Genomic DNA, 16,973 nt, shown 5'->3' with positions numbered 1-16,973 from the left:
AAATTCATATCTGTTATTATTTTGCAAACAAGATCTGGGTTATATTCCCTAAGCATGATGGGATAGGGTATAGTCTCGAGCCAGTGGACACTCTCGAGCTTTAGTATTAGGCCGAGTCGGAACCGATGCTCGGTTCTGAACCCAGCCTGCAAGAATGAAGGTGAGATTATGGACAACAAACATGGAACTTTATAGTGAATACATAACTTCTTATTATTGCCTTTGCTATAGAAACTGAATCCTGAAAGGAGAGGTAGTGCAGAAGCAAGGTGGTAAACAAGAGAACTGGAGAGTATTACAGATTAAAAGAGGAGTTTAGGTAAATAAGAAACTAGGTAAAGATAACAGGGTCAGTATGGAAGGAAGTAGGGGAGCAGATAGATTATTTCAGATATCAAAAGCAGTATCATTGGGATTCTCCCTGAAGGTGATAATGGAGATTTTAATGGAAATGAACAAGTTAAGGGCATTATGTAATTTATGATGACATAAAGTTCTAGACACAAGGCCTATTTTACTGAATAATCTTTTGGGGATAGTGTTAAAGTTAACAGAGGTATGTGAACTGTGACAGAATAAGATGGTTGGTGCTGAAGTGGGAAGGGGTTTCTTGCACTAAAAGGCTGTAGGCAAATGGGGGTCAGAAGTCTAAATTGAGAAATAAGGATACAGGAAAAAAAACATGTCTCAGTCATTAATGGGCAGATTTTTAATGGGGATAGGAGACTATACTGTTGTGTTCTTTGGTTATCAGTGTTGATGCTAAGGGTTTTTTGGGATTTGGGATTTTGAGATTTAGAAGCTTTGATATGTAGAAGACTATTCTAGGTGGGGAATTAGCATGTCCTTTGCTGTGGGATATGCAAGTATAACCAGGGAAACGTTGACTTACCAGGCAGTGTTTAGCTGCCCTAGAATTTTGTTAGTAACTATAGTATGAGTTTTGAAGGAAAGACTGGGATCGAATGTGCCATCAAGATATAATGAATTTAGTTGAGTAATATGATTAACAAAAGTGTTAGTGATGTTTACTGTGTGGCCAGGAGGAAAATTTTGAGTATTTCCAAGGACCATATTTGATGATTGTTTTGGGGTGGTTAAATATGGAGTTAATTGGTTAGTAAGCCTGGAGCACATTTTCATGAAAGGAGACTGTCTTGTTGGTTCATGAAGCTGACAAAAACTTAGATTCAAGCAGGTGGAAGTCTTTAGCATAGAGAATGTTAGTTATCTTGGGGAAACAGTTGAAAGTATTTGGTAAATTGATTATGGGCTTAAGATGTAGCATTGTGAACTATTTGGATATAAGTTTTTGGTCTAACATAAAGAAATGCAAGTGGTTATTCAATATAATAAGAACAGATGTGGGCATCTTTAAACATGGGAAAAAGTTCTCGTTTATAACTCATCATTTTTGTTTTTCAGAGCACAATCTCAGAACGAGATTATGAAAGTGTGGTATTAATGCGAATGCGACAAGCAGCAGAGAGAAAGCGACTTATAGAGGAGATGCAGAAGGAAGATGAAGAAGACGGAGGAAAATAAACTTTTTTATAGTGTACTGCTTTTTGTTTTATTTGATGTTTTTTACTGGAATACTTGCTGCTACACAAATTAAACTGTCTTCTTGAGACAAAAGAGTTTACTCAGTGAGGCTCAGAACTACGGTCATTATCACGGCTGATAACATATCAGGTTGTTTGTTCTCATGTACTATAAATTAGTTTATTGAGAAAACTTCATCTAGACTTTGTTTTCCCTTTTGTTAATGCCTTTCTGGTAAATGAGGAGCAAAATCATTTTGTATTGAGGAAGAATTTCACTTACTTGAATGGTGCTTGTTCTGATCAGTAAAGAAGTGAAATATAGGGAGTTGTACAAAAGTCCTGATTTTGAGTATTTAAAAAAAAAAGAACAGGAGCAAATGAGGCTAACCAGGCTGTGCAAATATACCCCTAAAATTATTGGTCATTATGTTTTTTTTTGTGTGTGTGTATATTTTTGTTTGTGAAAGAGGTCTTCTTCAGGGAGGGTCACTGTAACACTAAATTATAACATTTGAGTAAATTCTCACCTATCTTGCTTTATGCTGGCCAGTGTTTTTACTAGCATTCCCTTTGCAGATGTGGGTCTCACACCAGCTTTCCATAGATCCTTGTTGGTGCATAAGTACCATCGGCTATCTAAAATGCTTCACATCCTTATTTAGTGCTGGAGTAGTCTGCTCTGAAGAGCAGCTCATGCCACTTTATTGTTACTTTCCTTCCGATATCTTCAGTCATTTTTTTTTGTAATTTTATGAAAATGCATTTAGAAAGATTGGTAAGTTTGTATGCCATATTGTGTATAGGTATATTGTCTTGTTCTCAGTTTTAAATGTTGCAGCTACTTAAATCTTATGTGGAAAAACTTAGCTAATTTTTGGATGTTTTTCCATATTTCACCATAGATAAGCCATGCCATGTAGCACCTTTTTTTTTTTAAACAAGAAACATCTTTATTAAATTATCATGTATGACACAGGCAATCTTACATTTATATAAATGAAAATAAACTATACCAAAACAATTTCAGTTGCAAACATTATCCATTACAAACCATGCTGACACAACTGTAGCTGTAAACATTACACATCACTTATAATATCCAGTCATTGTCAGTCAACCATTACATAGCTCATTAAAATCCTGGGTTCTTTTAAACCTTGTTCCTTCTCTGCATGTATTGATGCCACACTTGCCATTTTTTTCTGTGTAATTTGTTCGTACCCTTTGCTAAGGAACAATTTCCAGTTTTCTCTCTGTAACTATCTTTCCTACTTCTAGTAAAATTGGTTTAGACTTTGATTCCTATTTTCTAGTAATTGCTTTTTTGGCAACCATCATATTTAGACTCAGCAAGGCCTTACTATATATAGGCAATTCCGATTCTGTATCATAGCTCAAGAAAATCATTTCCTTAATTACACCAATTTGCTCACCCAGCATCTCTGACAGAGCAGTCTGCAGGAAATCTTTAAAGTCTGCCAACTCATTACATTCACAGAAATTATGTTCCCAGGTACCTCTTTCTTCCCCATCACATCTCCAACATTTGCTGTCTACCTGGAGAAAAATTGCTTGGAGTCTACTTGGGGTATAAAAACACCTACATAAACACTTTGAAGCAAAGATCCTAATTCTACTAGACTTTGTTGCATATTTGCGAGACATACATTTATACCCCAATGTGTCTTTGTGAATTGCTTATCCAATGTCTCTTCTCAATCCTTTCTAACCTCCGATTATTTCCTATAGTTATCATGCAATATTTTATATGTTCTACTAATTATTCCTTTTTTAATGACAACTTCTGTTATAGATTCTACTAAAAACTCTACCAGTGCTGGTCTTTCGTTTAGGACCCCCCTATTTCTTTCTCTTTGCTTATACTCTATCAGTCTTTGATAAGGAAGGCAGTGTCTAACCTGCAGTCCAAATAAGTTGTTGGCGTCTTCCCATTCTGTTGCCTTTCACCTCTCTAGCTGTTTGCCCCCCTGTACCTTGGTTCCTCTCCCACTTTTCTCCAATAAATTCCAGCCCCCTCTTGCCTATTGTCTGTATCCCTAATTGCAGTCACCCCTAGCAGCAAAATCTCCTTTTGCCATTCCTGTGTTGGTTTAGTTCTTAAAATACTTTCTGTACTTTATGAATATAATATTCTGTATGATTATTATTGTTCTCCTTAAAGGTCTACATCCAAAAATCCCAGTCTCTCCTTGTTGCCCCCCCCCCCCCCCATTTCATCATCATCTCCTTCCACTTTGAATTATAGTTTTCTGCTTGTGCTATGTATGGGAGCCTTAATTTTGCTGTTCTGAAGTACCCCTTCAAATCCCAGTTCACAACTGCTTGTATCTTATCAATATCCATATAACAGAGCTTCCATTTTTTTCAGTTTTTGTATTGTCTTTTGTTTTGTCTCTTCCCACATATCCTTAGCTGCCACAACAGAATCATTTTTAATCCAAACTCTTAAATACTTCATTTTATCGTGTCTCCATAAGTATGGATATTGCTGAACCAATTCTTGTGTGTGTACATAATTTACCGCTATTGCCTTTGTTTTAGCTTCATTCATTTTGTATCCCAATAAGGTTTAAAGCTGTCTCAGTATGTTCCACAGCACTGTAATGTCTCTTTCTGGTTCTGTCAGGTATAAAATAATGTCATCTGCAAGCAGAGCCATCTTTTCTTGACTACTATACCGATTATATCCTTGAATTTCTAAGTCCTTTGTTTTCTTTGTCAGTGGTTCTAAATATAATGCAAATAAAGCGGAGAGAAGACACCCCTGCCTCGTTCCTCTTTTCAAGCAGAGATTGTCAGAGAGGACCCCTTCCCCTTTAATTTTTGTCTCCAAACCCTCACAATATCCTCCTAAACAACCTTATAATTTTATCAAGGAATGCAAATGATTCCATTGCTCTGCTCATAAAGTCCCACCTTACTCATAGGTTCATAGGTGTGTACTAGGCTAATGGCCGTGGAGCCTTTACAAGCCTAGCCCATAGGATTACCCTGGCATTATGCCACCCAACCTTAGTTCCCAGTGCCTCTGTCGAGTAAAGCCACTGGAGTAATCCCTGGGGAGAATTTTCTATTTCCCATCCACTCATCAAGATTTCTCTTGAAGAGGGCCAGTGAGGTGCTCTGCTTGACATGTATGGGAAGTCTGTTCCATAGCATGGGCAGTCTCTCAGTATTGAACCTGTCCCTCCAGCATGTTCTGCTGATTGTGGTAATTAGGTTGAGGTCTCTGGAGCGTGTGATACGGAGGGATTGGGATTTCTTTAGATGGAGCATTTCTAAGAACTGGGTCAGACATCGCTTTGTAAGTCAAGCAGAGATCGCCTCTCAGTAGGCGATATGAGACAGAGAATAGTTGGGGTTTTTTGAGTCTGTTCATATAGAACAAGTGTTTAAGGCCTAGGATCCTCTTTGTGAGGTACTTATGCGGCCTGTCCAGTTTTTGCAGGTGTTTAGTGAGGTACATGCCAAATGAGGCATTGTACTCAATGATTGGCCTAATAAGGGAAGAGTAGCTGGAGACAATGACCTCTTTCTTCCTGGATGCAAAACCCTTAGTAATGAGATGTGCCACATAGAAGGACTTTCTGACCACAGTGGCAATGTGGTGGTCAGAAGTGAGGTTGCTGTCAACCTGTGTTCCCAGATCTCTTATAACACCTTCTGTGTTCAGTGGACAACCATCGATGTGGTAATTCATGGGAACCGGGTTTTTCCCAAAGGGGATGACACATTTTGTGGCATGGAGCTTAAGGCCATGGTTCTGACACCAGTCGGTTTCAGTGAGGCCTTTCTGTAGGATGTCAACATCACTCGAGGAGTTAATAATACCTCCCAACTTGCAGTCATCTGCGAACTTTGTCAGACAGAGTCCCTTCGTGTTGGCCTGGACTTCAGAGAAGCAGATACCAAACAGGAGGGGATCCAGGACCGAAACCTGTGGGACTCCACTCGTGACTGGTCAGCAGTCTGACATGGAGTCGGCCACTTTCACACTGTGGGTTGTACCTGTGAGCCAGTTTGCAACCCACCTAGTGATATCTAGGTTGATGCCTAGCTTAGTGAGTTTTTCTATGATTCCTGAGTGGGGAATGGTATCAAAGGCATTGGGTCAGATCAAAGTAGGCTGTATGAACCACCTTGTCTTCATCCACAGCTCTGGTGACTGACTCAAAGAAGTTGACCAAGTTGAGCAGGCATGATCTACCCTTCACAAAACCAAACTGTGTGGGAGCCAGAGTTTGGAGATTTCCTATATCCTTGTTTATTAGGTCCATGATGATGCATTCCATAGCTTTGCATATCAGACTTATCAGGCTAATGGGGCGATAGTTCCCAGGGTCTGTAGTTGCTCCTCCTTTGTGGAGAGGGATGACTGTAGCAGTGCGCCATTCGGTAAGGACAAAGCCTGAGGTGAGGCTGTGACTGAACAGGGCACACAGGTGAGGTGCTAATTCACTCTGTAGTTCATGTAGAACACAGCCAGGAATATTGTCAGCTCCCATAGAAGCTGTAGTCTTGGCCTTGGACAGTGCCGTTTTTACCTGTGCAGCAATAATACTGCATGCCTGGCAATCTACTGGTATTGTGACTGGTCCCTTGTTGGGGAGAGAGGGGTAAAGCTGGCACTGAATCTGTCGACCAGTATATTGGCAATATCTGTATATAGGAGGTACCATTGTGCAGCAGCTCTCTCAAATCCTTTCTCTGCATCAAGACCCACCAACAACAGTGATATTTTCTTACCTTCTTCCTTCCTTCTGGATCATCAGTGTTCTGTTAATCTTTTGAAATGTTTATCCCGGTTTATATTGAAATTCCAAAACTGGATTCGTCGACCGGCCACAACGTTTGACTCAAAATGCTGAATTCGGAACATCGAAACAGCAGCCATGGTGAAAATGAATACATCAACATCAGTAGTTCGATGTATTTGACATAGCAGGAGGTGACGTCATTCACCCATGCTATGCACTTTAACATATCGTTACACTCTACAGTCAACGGTAGATTAAATGTACTATTTTGCAGGGGTGCTATTCCCCACTCCACCCCGCATGCTCCCTGCAAATTAAATATACCAACTCCAAGATCGTACTACAGTGAGGAAATGGGTTGATTCCCTGTTCCTCACTGAACTGCAATCTTCATTCACAATGCCAAACTCAGATACTCGAACTGCACTACCCATTCCTTGTAGTGTAGTCGATGTTTTTTGGTTCAGCGTTCTGCCCATTTGAAAAGTGCTTTTCAACCACATGCCAGTCGAATACAGGCATTTCGGACATTTAATAGTAAACCGTTTGCCCCCCTCCACAAAACCACATTGATCCATATCTATCAATTTTAGCATCCCTTTTGCCATTCTTTTAACCATTGTAGACATAGACACTTTATAATCATGGTTTAGTATTAAAGTGGGCCTGTATGAAGCTGGATCTGATGGATCTTTACCCTCTTTGGGTATTACAGCTCACCGCTTTCTTCAGGATGTTGGTACTTCTCCTCCTCTTAAAATACTGTTAAACAAAATCTTCCAGATCTTTATCAGTTTTTTCTTCCTAGCTTCCAAACTTCCACAGGAATACCATCTCCTCCTGGGGACTTTCCTGTAAATTGGTTATACATCACCATTTTATCTCATCTCCTCCTATTCTAACTGTTAGTAATTGAGCCTCCTCTACCTCTAACTTTGGCATATTTAAGTATTTCATAAACATTTCCATTTGTACTTTTTTCTTGATTTCCATATTTCTCTGCTTTATACAGAATTTCATAGAATTTCCGAAGTATTTCAATACTTCTGTAGGATCCCTTGTTATCTTCCTTGTTATTGGCTCCCTAAGCTTGGTGACATCCCTTTTTACTTTCTGTTGCCTGAGTCGTTGTGCTAAAAGTTTTTGTGCTCTAGAGTTATTATCAAAAAACAGTTAATTTTTCTAAACTCATGCACATTATCGAGGTAATCCCTTATTTTCCGTTTAGCATTTAGCAGTTGCTGCTCTTGTTCTGTGAGATGCCCCCATTTTGCAATACATTAACATTTGTTAGTTCCTCTAAATAATTCTTGTACTTCTTAACCATATCTCCCTTTCTTTTTATTTCCATCCTATTTTTAAACTCCACTTATTTCATCTCACTCCTTGGTAATATTTTCAGAAGAAATTTCTATCTTCTGTAATAGTTCCTGAATAATATCCACTGCCCATTCCTTAAATTTCTCTATTTTCAATAGATAGGTGGGAAATCACCAGTGTCTCATTTTTATTTCATTACACTGTGTTTTTTATTTTAGTTATAATTGGCACATGATCTGAAATAGTTATTGGGTGCATATCAAGCCCTTCAATTAAATGCACATGTTCCTGTGAAATGTAAATTTTGTCTAGCCTAACCCTGTTTTTGTATCTTGGGGAATAATATGTAAATTCACTCTGAACTCCTAATACTGAATTACATCTTCCATGCCAAATATTCTCATAAATTTGTTTAAAAATCTACCCTACTTTGTTATATTTTCCCTTCTGGCTCCCCAGACACATCTTCATTTTGCAAATCAAATTCCAGTTCCCACCTATAACTAATATTCCTTGCTGAAAGCTGATTATTTCTCCCAGAGTTTTCTTAAGTTCCACGATAGCAGTTTTCAGTGGAATATAAATACATGGCAGTATAATCCTCCTCCCTTGCCAATAGCCCCTTACTACTACAAATCTGCAATTACTGTCTTTTTTATCCACTTCTATTACTATTGGAGCTCCACTTTCAATTAATATAAGTACTCCTCTCTTCCTTTGCCATAGGTATTCCACTGAATAACCAAACTGAAAACATTTCATCAAATTTACATGTTCAGTTCTTCCCACTTGTCTCCTGTAGCATATATATTTTGTAATATACACTACTCTTTCTTTTTATTATTAATTTGTGAGACTGTTAACATTTTGAAGACATTATAGAAAGCATTATATTCATGAGAAGTTGTTTCCACCTTTTATATATAACAGCTTTTCTGTTAAATGTTTAATTCCAGCTTTTGTGCTACTTGCATGTACTGTTTGGCAGGTTAGTCTTTTATACAGTTGTTTCTTGTCATTTCCATTTGAGCCTATTTCACATATTGCAGAACTTTTTGTTTTACTGAAAACCCTCAAACAAAAATACACACACGTACCCAATATCCCCCTAAAACCTATTAAGTTAATGTACATCCTCAGATATTGAAGATTTACCCTCGTAATAGGAACAAATATTCTAAACTGACAGCCACAGACACACACACACACACACACACACACACACACACACACACACACACACACAGAGTCAAGCTAAAAGAAAGGTTATCCATGCTAAGATGCATGGTACAGCCTGTGACTCTGTTAAGTTCTGTCTGTTTTTGTTGTATCTTTATAGCTGCCATGTAGTGCCTCTTATCACTTTTATACGCTTTATGTTTATGAACTATGAAGATGTTTTTGAAACACAGAGCTGACATTATTAGAGGGGAGGAACAGACGCAGATTTGGATTTTTGAGAAGTGCACTAATATTTAAGCAGCTCCCTTGCACAGGGACATGAAGTCAGTTTTTTTTTTTCCAAAGTGACACAAAGTCATAATTCTAACAGAACTTTATGCTGTCATAGTGAGTACTACAGTAACTGCAAGTACCTTCACTGATGTCTCTTAAGTTTCAAAGCCAAATAAACCAAAAGCGTATCCTCTGTCTACTTGACTATAGGATTTTATAAGCAGAAGACTGTCAGGATTTTTACATTCACATTAGCTGGACTCAGGTTTCAAGTTAGACGACCCGAATCGTATTCCTTGAGGTCAGCCTGATCTAGAGAGTTCTCAGAGGTGGATAATAGCCTCAACATGGATCCTTCAAACTACCCATGTCATACCTTCATCCATATTGGGCCTTTGCTGCTTTTTTTAGTATATGTTCTATACAAAGCTTTTTCATCATAGTACAGGAAATTATGCTGTACTAAGGAACCTGGGTTTGAACCTTCACCAATATATGTATAGAACATGCTGTTATGAGCTACATAAGTTACTTGTAAGAGTTCAAGAATTAATTTTGAAATGCACACTTCTTTTTCAAAGAGGATGTTGCTTATGTTAATTAAACTATTCTTATTCAATACAAATAAAGAACTTGCTTTCTTTATTCTTTATGTTAACTTTATTTTTTAAGTAGAAATACAGGGAGTTACTGCTGTGCTGAAGATGGGTAGAAGACAGTGATTTTTTTTGTTTTGCTCCCCCTTCTCGCAGCTAACCATCAGCTGCCACTGGCTTCTATCTTCATTTACTGAGTATGCCAAACCCCCTTTAGCCACCCCCAGGCTCAGTGAAACCCATGTCCTGGGCTGGTGAGGAGATCCAAGACACTGGTGCAGCACCATACCGCTGCTGCTGGGGAGTGTGTCTTAACCGTTTCTCTCTACTTGGCAGCCTTCTGCTTTCCGCAATTGCTGCCTACAGGAATTGCGTGGGTTCCTCTCCCATGAGCAACCTCCTGAACAGTTGGTAAACTGCTTGCAGTGCAGAGCACTCCCAACTCTTAATGCTGCTGCTGCTGCTTCTGCTGTTGTAGTGAGCGCAGGTAGTCCACCCCCAAATGGGAAAGCCAGCATCAGCCACTTACTGTCCTTTTCCCATATCTCCACCCCCTTGGGTTCTAGCATTGTGCTGCTAGCCAAACCCAGATAGTCTGGGTTACGGTAAAAGCTTTTTCCCTCAGTGCCACAGGGCCTGACAAGTGTTTACTGTTTTTCATTATGCAAGCGTTATATAAATTTCACAGTGCAAGTCCAGCATTTAAATTTTAACAGATACTTGTTACAATTGGAAAAATGTATTTTCACCTATTTATCAGAGTAACAAGATTCTTCTGTTTTTATTAGATTTTTCAACAGTTCTACATTAGCAGCAGTATTCTCAGGGTTTATGGGTGCTTAAACCTTTATCTGGTTATCACTTAATTGTAGGAAGTTAGCCTTAGAGTAGTTCATAGGTTCATAGGTTGGTACTAGGATATTGGCCCTAGGGCCTATACAAGCCTAGCCATAACAATTCCCTGGCTATTTCTTCCCACAGTGTTTACTTCCCTGGATCCCTGTCTAGCAAGGTGACTGACGTGATCCCAGCGTGATTTTCCTATCTCGCATCCAGTCGTCAAGGTTCCTTTTGAAGAGTGCCAAAGAGGCGCTCTGCTTGACATGTATGGGCAAGTCTATTCCAGAGTCTGGGGAGTCTCTGGGTCAGGAATCTATCCCTCCAGTATGTTTTGTTCATTGTGATGACAAGGTTTAGACCCCTGGAGCATGTGGCTCTGAGGGTTTGGGATTTCTTTAAGTGTAGCATGTCCAACAGCTCTGGGTTTGACATGGCCTTGTATGTTAAACAGAGATCGCCTCTGAGTAGATGATATGCGACAGAGTATAGCTGGAGTTTTTTTAGATGACCAGCATAGGGCATCTGCTTTAGGCCTGTGATTCTTTTAGTGAGGCATTTCTGTGGCCTTTCCAGTTGTTGCAGATGTCTTGAGAGGTACACACCAAACAGGGCGTTGTATTCTATAATGGGTCTAATGAGGGATGAGTACAGTGGGACAATAACCTCCTTTTTTCTGGATGAGAAGCCCTTAGTAATGAGGTGTGCCACATAGAAGGAGTTCCTGACTGTTGTGGCGATGTGGTTATTGAAGGTGAGACCACTGTCCACCTGGGTCCCTAAGTCTCTTATCACACTTTCAGTGTTTAGTGTACTGCCACCTATGTGGTAATTCATGGGTACATGTTTTTTTCCATAGGGGATAACTGTACATTTCTTGGAATTGAGCTTGAGCCCATGGCTCTGCACCAAGCATCTGTTTCTGTAAGGCCCTTTTGTAGAGTATCAACATCATTTGGGGATTCGGTAATGGCTCCCAGTTTGCAGTCATCTGCGAACTTTGTTAGCCAGAGTCCCTTAGTGTTGGCATGTACTTCAGAGAAGTAGATGCCAAACAAGAGCTATCCCAGGACTGAACCCTGAGGTACTCCACTTGTCACTTGTCTGGAGCTAGATTTGGAGTCGGCTAGTTTTACAGTGTGGGTTCTGTCAGTAAGCCAGTTTGCAACCCATTGAGTGATGGAGGGATTAATGCCCAGTTTAGTAAGTTTGTCTATGATTCCAGAGTGGGGGATGGTGTCGACCTTGGCGAGGTCCAGATAGCTTGTGTGGACCTCCTTACCCTTGTCCACAGCTCACAACCCTGGAGACTGATTCGAAGAAGTCAGTCAGGTTCAGGAGACAAAATCGGCCCTTCACCAACCCGAATTGGGTGGGGTCCAGTGTTTGAAGGTTGCCAATGTCTTTGTTTATAAGTTACATAATAATATGTTCCATGGCCTTGCAGATCAAGCTCGTCAGACTGATGGGGCAGTAGTTCCCAGGATCCAAGGTGGATCCCCCCTTGTGGAGTGAGATAACTGTAGCTGTGCACCACTCAGTGGGCACGAAGCCTGAGGTGAGGCTATGATTAAACATGACACTCAGGTGAGGTGCCAGTTCATTTTGTAGTTCATGTAGTACACAGCCTGGGATGTCGTCTGGTCCCATGGATGCTGTATTCTTAGCTTTGGAGAGTGTGATTTTTACCTGTGTGGCCATTATTACCAGAATTTGGAAATCTTTCGGTATTGAGATGGGCCCTTTAGGGGGTGAGAGGGGGATGAATTTGACATTGAATTGATCTGCCAAGATATTGCCAGTATCCTTGGGATCAGTATATTTAATACCATTCTGTTATAGCTCAGAACAGATCTGAGCAATGCCATTTCAATTCTTGATATAGCTATAGAATGCCTTGTGGTTTTCTTTGGAATCTTTGGCAATTTTATTTTCGTAACTAGCTTTGGAGGATTTTATGAGGGATCTCAGCTTCTTGCTGAGGCTGGTAAGGGAGTTTTTTTGCATCCTGGGATTTTCCTGTTTTCTGCAACAATTTCTTCCTTTTGTTGTAAAGTTTGTTTATGGCAGGGGACCACCAGATTGGCTTCCTTTTTTTGGAGGAGAGTGTCTTGGTTCTATTTGGGATGGTACAATTCATGCACGAGTGGATGCGCTTGTACAGTGCCTTAGTGTAGGATTCAGCAGTCGAATTTTCAGTTCCCGTCTGCATGGGTGTCATGAAGTTTGTAACTTCTGACTTGAGTATGAACATTCCAGGGTTCTCGGTTTATATTTTACTTCAAAATAGACCATTTTGTGGTCTGATCTTACCAGAGAGGGCATTACACAAGGGGGTGTGCCGCAGTCTCCCATACTAATGAGAACAAGATCCATTATGTTTGCATCCCTGGTTGGCATATTGACAATCTGTCTTAGGGAGTTTGTATTTACAAAATCCAGGAATCTCCGTGCCCACGCGTTTGCTAACTATATTTGATTTCTGGTTAATAGAGGGGTAATTAAAGTCACCCATGAATATTGTATTGAGTTGAATGTTGAGTGTTTCCAGTAAGCTTAAATATGCGTAATGGATTTCCTGGGTCATAGATAGGGACCTGTAGCTTGCAAGAAAGTGGTATGGGATTTTGCCCATGGTGATATAAACGTGAAGAAGCTCACGTTCATTGTCTTGTTTGCCCAGCCTTGAAGTATATTTATTTTTAATGCAGATCGAGACACCTTCACATTTAGTCCCTGTCTAAGTAGTAGCTGGTTTAAATGTGTGGAAGGCATTATAGCTTTGCAGTGCCAGTGTGCTGTCCATGGCTTTAAACTATGTCTCAGTGACTGCACAGATGTCAACATTCTGTAGAGTGAGGAAAGCTTATAGGGAGTGGAGTTTCTTGTTTAGACTCCTAGCATTAAGCAGTAACACTTCAGAATAAATGTAGATTGCTAATTCAGTGCTTCTGAGGCATAGGTAAGTACTAGACTAACTTATGTTGCAGGTTACTTTAAGCATAGACAATTTTCCTTTCAAAGATGAGAGTTAAACTGTGTACTTTATGACTGTGAGGTAAACACCTTGATCATTGTATCAACCCTCAACCCAAAAAGGAAGTTTTTAGGCAATGACTTTTAAGCCTAGCCATGCTTCTTAAGGTGAGAATCAAACTCTGTGTCTTGTGTTCATGAAATAATCAGCTTAACAACTATGCCAACTCCCAACCTAAACTATAGGTAATTACAAGGCTAGCTGCCCCTGTGGAACATGTTAAGCCTAGACAGTTTCCCTTCCAAAAGTGAAAATCAGGCTCTGTACCTTGTGTCTCTGATGTAAACACCTTAACTGTTATACCAACCCACAACATCATACTTAGAGTGCTTTGTAAGCCTAATTTTATCTTTCTGAACTACCAGTTGTAGTACATTTAAGACCATTCACTTGAAGAATACCTTTTAGCTGCATTACCTTTTGTTTTTACATACTTCAGAGACCCGCAAAATGTATAGAGTGGATGTGATTGACTTTTCCTTAATTAAAAGTCACCAGTTTTATTTGACAATTCTCATTTACGTCCACTGCATTATGTTAGTGTGCCAAATACACTAATTACCATGTCGCCTCACAGCAAGAGGTTCTCCCGTTCGATTCTCTGATGGAGTACCTTCTGTGTGGAGTCTGCATGTCCTCCCCGTGGCCCAGTGATGATTAAAAGACATGCAGGTAGGTAGGTGCATGCGTGAATGGGCATGCCTTCCTTGAAGGTTGGGCAACGGGCTGGCAACTCGGCACCATAAAAATCCACTGCCAATCATGCACGGACTGAAGTTCTGCTGTGGCGACCCCTAACCGGGAAAAGCCGAAAGACATTACTTTACCATATAAAATGCATTTCTTCTGTAGAATAAAAAGTTTATAAGGGAAAAATATTTTAGAGAGTTTGCTACATCACCCATTTTATTGCACTACTTTTATTCCAAACAAAAGGACCTAACATTTTAAGTTCTTTTTGCAATGTTTATATATAATCTGCTTATCTGTGCAAGTACCTGTGTAGGTCTTACTTGGACCTCTTTTGTTGTAATTTATGCGTATGTATGTGAAAGTGTTTCTATGGTATAAAGACATTTCTGTATAATACACATGAGCCATTATAGCGATATAGGTACTGGAAAAGTTTTCGTATTTCTACCTCCAAAAGAAATATGGTACTGCTTGGGATTCCACCAAGATGATATGATTTCCGTGACCTTCTATAAACATTGTAAGTTGGTATACTTAACTATAACAATAGATCTTTGGTGACAGGTCACTATAACAGTAAAGCTTACCGCTCCTCCTAGGAGGAGTGTATATAGTTTTATTATAATAATTTATTAAACTGAAATATGTTGTTTTTTTAGCTTATGATGAGTTATATTCTAAGGCCAGTTTATTTGTAGAGTGGTAGCCTTTTGAAGGCAATTGGGATAAGAGAAGTAGAGAGTGTAAGGATAAAAGAACTGCTGGCAAAACTTCTGGCTGGAATTGAAGCAAGGTGAATGAGAATTTATTTTGTGTTATGATTTTCTTTTATCGTAACCTCCCACAGAGAATGTACTATTATGGTAAGTATACTTACCCACAACTATACTTCAGCTTGCACAAATTGCCATGAGGGTTGGTGTCATTTAACTCTTTTCCTAGTTATAGACTGTCACTTGTTTTGTGGAAGGGCATTTTACTATCTTAGGTCTGTGCCATATCCTTTTACTGCTCTGTCCTCATTCCTTTTAGAAACTATGAATCCATAAGCCCACTGTAGTAACTATGTTTATTAATAACTTGCATGTGGATTTTTCGTAGGTTCATAAGTTTTATGAAGAAGTTCATGGCCTGCTCACCATTAAGGAATTGGCGCCCTGGATCCCATGTTAAAGCTTATAGGTGCCCTCATAATTATCCATTTCCTCTTTGAGGGTATGGATCACTGGGCTTAATTTAACTGAGAGCAGACATATGTAATTTATAGGTGTTGAAGTCTCTAAGGTATGGTTTTGTCACTTTTCATGGTACGGTTGATATTTTTACTGAGGTCTAGTGTCCTGTTCTGTTCAGGTCAGTGGGAGTATTCTAATCAGAGGGCTTCAAGTTATAAGGGCATCCTCTAATTCTCTGCATGTCAGGCATAGCTCTCCACTGAGAACACAGTAACATACTCGAATCGTGAACTGCTGCTTGCAAACCCAGAACTCTAACCTCGCCCTATATAAAACAAGATAGAGGTTAGAGAAGTCTTTAAATTATAAGACAAGTCTTTAAGCCCTTAGAGGGGAATCTTTATACCTTCTCTCTTTGTATCAGATGGTGTGTGAGCAGTGAAACAGAACAGTGTGCAGTATTCTGTATTTGCTTTTATAAGAACTGAATACAGGGGTACAGTTACTTCCCTGGCAGGACTGTTGACCCCATAGACTGTTTGTGGGCAACTCTATGTGCTTTGTGGAAGGACAGGTATCAAATGAGTGATCATCATCTACAAAGCCTCCAAGGTCTTCTATATTTTGTCAACTTTTGCTTGTGTCAGTAGTATGAAAGTTTGTTTTTTTTTTTTTTGTTTTTTTTTTTTGGGTAACGTCAGAAGGATGGATTATTGTATAAATTTGAAGATGGGGTAACTTCTGCTGCACCATTTGTGTATAATGTACAACAACAGGTAATTTCTGCTGTATCACTTGTGTATAATGTACAACAATGAACAAATTCTAAATAAAAACAAGTAAAAGAATTTCAGAGATCTACTAGCACTGACTTACAGCTACAGTTGCTGGAGATTAGAAAGAGATGCCACCGTATGCAAAAAGAAAGAAAAAAAACAGTGAAAGAAACAGTTTTGTTATTTTTCTTTCAGAGAAGAAGTAAGTCGTATCCAAAGCTCAGTGTTCAAAACTGGCAAATTGTAGTTCCAGTCAAGTTAAAAGACAAGTGCCTGAGCGGATCTGTTTATAGCAGAGTGCAAAGCAAAAAAGATAATGTATTTTCCAGGAATGCTGACTCTGAGAGACCAGGTAGTACAGAGTTCTGTCATCTGCAGTGTACACTATAACAATAGTCTGGGGGAAGAAATGAAAGCATACTTACTACAAGCTGATCTGTGGAAATCTAGATGGTAAAGATCTGATCTGAAGTAGTTAACTTCATTTGATTATCAACCTGTGGGTATTGGATCCGACCTCGGATCCAAGCCGGCAGCTTTCCAAGCTAAAGATCTGAGCTCTCAGCTTCTCACCTTACCCATAATACCCTGCTACCTCCCTCCAGTCCTCAGATCTTGTTTGCCGCGGCTTCTGAAGCATTAGGGACGAGCTCTTAGCGTCTTAGGTGAGAGGAATTTAGGTATTTTTTTCTCAGATAAGTAATTTTTTCGGTGTGTGTGTCTGTATAGTAGCCCTTAGTTTAGTTAAACCATATTTTT

The 16,973-nt window shown here is 39.6% G+C and overlaps 1 protein-coding gene across 2 annotated transcripts in view; it reads left to right on the top strand.

The window, feature by feature from the left end:
• DNAJC17 (DnaJ heat shock protein family (Hsp40) member C17) overlaps positions 1-1,742 on the top strand; it is a 968,483-nt gene extending 966,741 nt beyond the window's left edge. Inside the window, exon 11 of one of the 2 annotated variants that reach the window (XM_044074193.1) lies at positions 1,426-1,742. In XM_044074193.1, coding sequence (XP_043930128.1) covers positions 1,426-1,545 — 120 coding nt within the window. In that variant the 3' untranslated portion in view covers positions 1,546-1,742. The remainder of the gene's footprint in view (positions 1-1,425) is intronic. The other variant, XR_006365217.1, reaches the window with a different exon arrangement.
• The last annotated feature ends 15,231 nt before the right edge of the window (positions 1,743-16,973 follow it).

The sequence above is a fragment of the Protopterus annectens genome, chromosome 6.part0, assembly GCF_019279795.1.
Source record: "Protopterus annectens isolate FY-2018-M chromosome 6.part0, PAN1.0, whole genome shotgun sequence".
NCBI lineage: Eukaryota > Metazoa > Chordata > Ceratodontiformes > Protopteridae > Protopterus > Protopterus annectens.
Note: the sequence above shows the minus strand (reverse complement) of the source record. Positions and strands in the feature narration are given on the sequence as shown.